Source organism: Merops nubicus, unplaced genomic scaffold (assembly GCF_000691845.1).
Source record: "Merops nubicus isolate BGI_N331 unplaced genomic scaffold, ASM69184v1 scaffold6041, whole genome shotgun sequence".
NCBI lineage: Eukaryota > Metazoa > Chordata > Aves > Coraciiformes > Meropidae > Merops > Merops nubicus.
The window spans coordinates 70,777-72,565 of record NW_008590226.1 but is presented as its reverse complement, the minus strand read 5'-3'; the positions used below and the strand labels follow the sequence as shown (position 1 = coordinate 72,565).

The window sequence follows — 1,789 nt, the reverse complement described above, 5'->3', positions numbered from 1 at the left end:
CAGCAGGAATTCACAGGCTATCAAGGAGCCCTGGCAAGGTAAAGAGGAAACTCTAAATCAACTCAGCCAGCAGTACCAAGAGGATGCATGAGCATGCACTGGGCTGCACTGCTCGTGGTCAGGGCACTCTGAGTGCCCCAACGCCCTCCCAGCCACCACCACAACCTACCCCCATCACAGCTTGAATCAGAGGAGTTTTGTTTTCATCTTCATCATTCACCCAGTTGATTTCAGCACCATGTGCAAGAGCTTCTGCCATGAGGGGCAGGTTTCGGGCCTGTGCTGCCTTGTAGATCAACAGGCCAGGATGCAGCTCCCTCAGGTCCTCCAGGTCTGAGGCTTCCTGTTCAATCTCTGCTTCGCCGCTGGACTCCTCCGACACCTCGCACTCTGTGAGGCAGAAAAGGATGGAGAGAGATGACCCCAAAGGGTTTCATTTCCAATTTCTCCCATTCCCTGCTGTTCTTGGCACCAGCCAACAGTGCTGACCCACCCTGCCTTAGACTGGCCACCTGCCCAGGCTCCCACCAGCAGGCTGTGACACTCACCCTCCTCCGTCACGCTGTCCACCACCGAGCCGAACACCAGGATGTCAGTGCTGCCATCCGTGCTGCCCCCGAGCCCACTGTCACTGCTCAGACCTGCAGGGCCAACAGAAGACAAACCAAACCCATTTTAATACCGAGGTGTCCCAGCCCCAGGCAGAGCTGGGACCCCGGGGGCAGGGGCTGAGCCGGGCACACGTCGCCGTCACACGCACCGCTGCGGAGGGAGAGGGGGACTGCCAGACTGCCAGCCCATCTAGCCCCCCAAAAAACCCTGCAAAGCCTCATGGTGCCCGTGTCCCCACGCTGCCCTTCCTGCAGGGGGGCTCCAACACTGCCACGGCCCTTGGGGCTGCTGAGGACAGCCCCTGCTGCCATCCCTGAGGGACGCCGTCACGTCGACTGGAGCAGGGCAGCAGCAGGGACAGCTTTGCAGCAAGTTATGCAGCACCATAAGCAAATGAAGAGACTCCTCTGCTTTTACCACTAATAATCTCAGTTTCCACTCTGTCCACGCTCTCCCCAGAGGTTTTCAGTTGTCACTGGGGCACTTGCCAACGTGCTGCTCTCGTGACCAATTACTGACCGTGACCAGGTCAAACAACAGCAACAGGGAGTGTCTCAAGCCAAACTCTTCCAGCATTGTCCATTGGCTTGTTCACCTTCAGACACCCCTTCCCCTTCCCCACAGTGCTCCCACCTTCCCTGCTTAGCTGGGGAAGGTCACTGGACAGCTGACTGCATACAAGAAATGGCATCATGAAGAGCTGAAGCAGCTTGTCCAAGGACACAGACTCTGTCAGTGGCAGAGGAGCACTGTCACCTTTTCCAGCTTGCACCCGAAATTAGCCACAAAAATGACAAAAAGGAATGAAGAAGCACATGCAGGAACTGCCCCTGCAGGAACAGGGGTGGCATGGGACCTGAGGGATGCTCAGCCCCCTTAGAAGCTCCTGCTGGATTCAGCTTCTTGCTGCTTTTAACCTCCCAACGACCATAAGGGCTGTGAGTATCTGTCCTCCTAGAACTTGAGAGTCCCCAAGACCTATCCTCAAACCACTGTGATGAGAAAGGAAAACAAGCTGACAAAATGCTTCTAAAATACAAGCTGAGTAGTCTCTGCAAAGAGTAATAGCAGGAGAGCCTGCAAGAACTGAAGACCTGAGCCTTGAAAGCCACAGCAGACCAAGACACCTTAACCTTAAAGGCTGTCTGCTGAAATCTTCACAGCAGCTCCAGTTAGG

General features: G+C 55.5%; 1 protein-coding gene across 1 annotated transcript in view; it reads right to left on the bottom strand.

Annotated features, from left to right (window-relative positions):
- The window catches only part of ACAP3 (ArfGAP with coiled-coil, ankyrin repeat and PH domains 3), a 36,419-nt gene that overhangs the window by 780 nt on the left and 33,850 nt on the right, over positions 1–1,789 (bottom strand). The window contains exons 18-20 of the mRNA XM_008949851.1: positions 549–641; positions 170–390; positions 1–30 (exon numbers count right to left, since the gene is read on the bottom strand). The exon at positions 1–30 is cut by the window's left edge and continues 89 nt beyond it. Of these exons, the coding sequence (XP_008948099.1) occupies positions 1–30; positions 170–390; positions 549–641 (344 nt within the window). The remainder of the gene's footprint in view (positions 31–169; positions 391–548; positions 642–1,789) is intronic.